This window comes from Lycium ferocissimum, chromosome 12, assembly GCF_029784015.1.
Source record: "Lycium ferocissimum isolate CSIRO_LF1 chromosome 12, AGI_CSIRO_Lferr_CH_V1, whole genome shotgun sequence".
NCBI lineage: Eukaryota > Viridiplantae > Streptophyta > Magnoliopsida > Solanales > Solanaceae > Lycium > Lycium ferocissimum.
Window position 1 is genome coordinate 64529661 of NC_081353.1, and position 1860 is coordinate 64531520.

The 1860-nt window shown below is 36.3% G+C and overlaps 1 protein-coding gene across 1 annotated transcript; it reads left to right on the forward strand.

The window, feature by feature from the left end:
- The first annotated feature begins 235 nt into the window (after positions 1-235).
- Positions 236-912, forward strand: LOC132039519 (probable E3 ubiquitin-protein ligase ZFP1). Its single transcript, XM_059429988.1, has 2 exons — positions 236-239; positions 425-912. Exons 1-2 carry the CDS (start codon positions 236-238, stop codon positions 910-912), a joined length of 492 nt encoding a protein of 163 aa, XP_059285971.1.
- Positions 913-1860: the final 948 nt, after the last annotated feature.

A 1860-nucleotide genomic window follows, 5' to 3' on the forward strand; every position in this document is an offset into this window, starting at 1 on the left:
TCGGAATACAACTTACACTTATTAATTTCCCAATTGAACTAGCAAAACAATTTATTAATTTCCCAAATGCACTAGGAAATATGGGCAGGCTATCTCTATATATAAGTTCAGTGTCAGTGGAATTTATTCTACATTGTTTTCTGCTTCTCGTGTTATTTTCAAGAACTCAAAGAAATCCCAACATCATTTTTGTTTAATTTGTTCTCTTTAGTGTTATTGATCGATCAAAGCAACAATGAGTAACTCACATACTCATTCTTCTCCAGATTATCGCCATTATCCACGTTCGCAACAAGCCTATCGGCGAATACGTAGCCTTCGAATTACATTTAGTGGCCCCTATGTTTATTCTTCTGGTAGACAACATCACACATCCGTTGATCATCCATCCTCTCCTGTTCGTCTACGTGACGATGAACCATAGTTTCAAGGCAGCAAGGCGCAATTACTCTACAAAACAATCTACCCGTGGCGTCTACTGGTGTTCACAGTGATTTGATTAGGATTTTGCATCGTCGTCTATTTAATGACTCTCTGGATGATGATCTTGAGGATGACATGGATGATCAAACGGAGAATGAGGAGGATGACATGGATAATCAAGCGGAGAATGAGGCGGATGATCAAAAGGAGAATGAGGAGGAAGTTATATTGGAGTATTTTAAAACAAGAATTCATCGTGTTGCTGCGTCTAAAGAAGGAGTAAATAATCCCGCAGAAACTGTAGAAGTTGTTGATAGAGGACCTGCAGATATTAGTGCAATATGTCAAGCGGAATTTGAACACGAAGAGATCATTGGGACACTTCGATGCGGACACGAATATCATACGGACTGCATCAAACAGTGGTTGTTGAGGAAGAAAGATTGTCCCATGTGTAGAGCTTCAGTTTTTCCCTTCACAAAAACTTGAAAAGCATGTCATAAGATAGTATTTAGAGATTATTTTACTCTGTAATTCTTTTGTATTAATCTGAAGTTTTCTTTCTCTAAATTCGCTAGACCTATACTTGTTTGTGTATATTTTAGTCTCATCTCATTAAACTGAGTAAGACAAGTTGTTTTTAAGTTGTGGATGTCGTGCACTGTACGTCTTTGATGCATACAAGAACACTTTTTTACCTGTCCTAAATATTGTTAAGAGACAAGAAGTTATGTATGGCAATAATCTGTCTTTTCCACAATTGTTGTAATGTCATTATACTGATGCTTAAATTTTTTCTAATGTTAGCAGCCTCAGGCAGCAGTTTTGCCACGAACAAAACAATTGAGCCACAAACTAACGCAAACATAAAGAATACACCTGTTAGTCCAATTAATTAAACAAGAAGGAACATTAATAACAGGAAAAGTGATAGTATAAGAAAGCTGAGCAGTACATAAGATAATAGATCTTTTATCTGCTGATAGATCTCCTCTGAAACAAGAAACTAAAAGTATAGGTAACAATCGAGGAGCTACATTATGAACCTCATAAAGTTACAATAGTTTGTTGCTTTACAATAAGTGAATGAGATAATCGTTCGGGTTGAATTCATAAGTCCAGAAATCTAGACTTGGACATCTGCTGAATGGTTTCCATGTAGTCCTTGACGAAAAAAATACAAAAATCAGAAAATCAACCGGTTGAGTAGTTACTTTGATTTCATCAGCTTCTTGTGAAGCACCAGAGTTGAGTAGTCTAATAATTGTTTTTTTATCACCAACCGAACACTAGAAAATTCCAGTTGCAATCCCTGTTAACTCTTTCCAGTTGTGGAAAGGGGTCGTTTGTACTTCCTCTGAGTTATGACTAGCATGGATAATGAATATATTTCCAACTGCAAAAAGTATCATATCCTTTGACATGACTAGTAGTCAT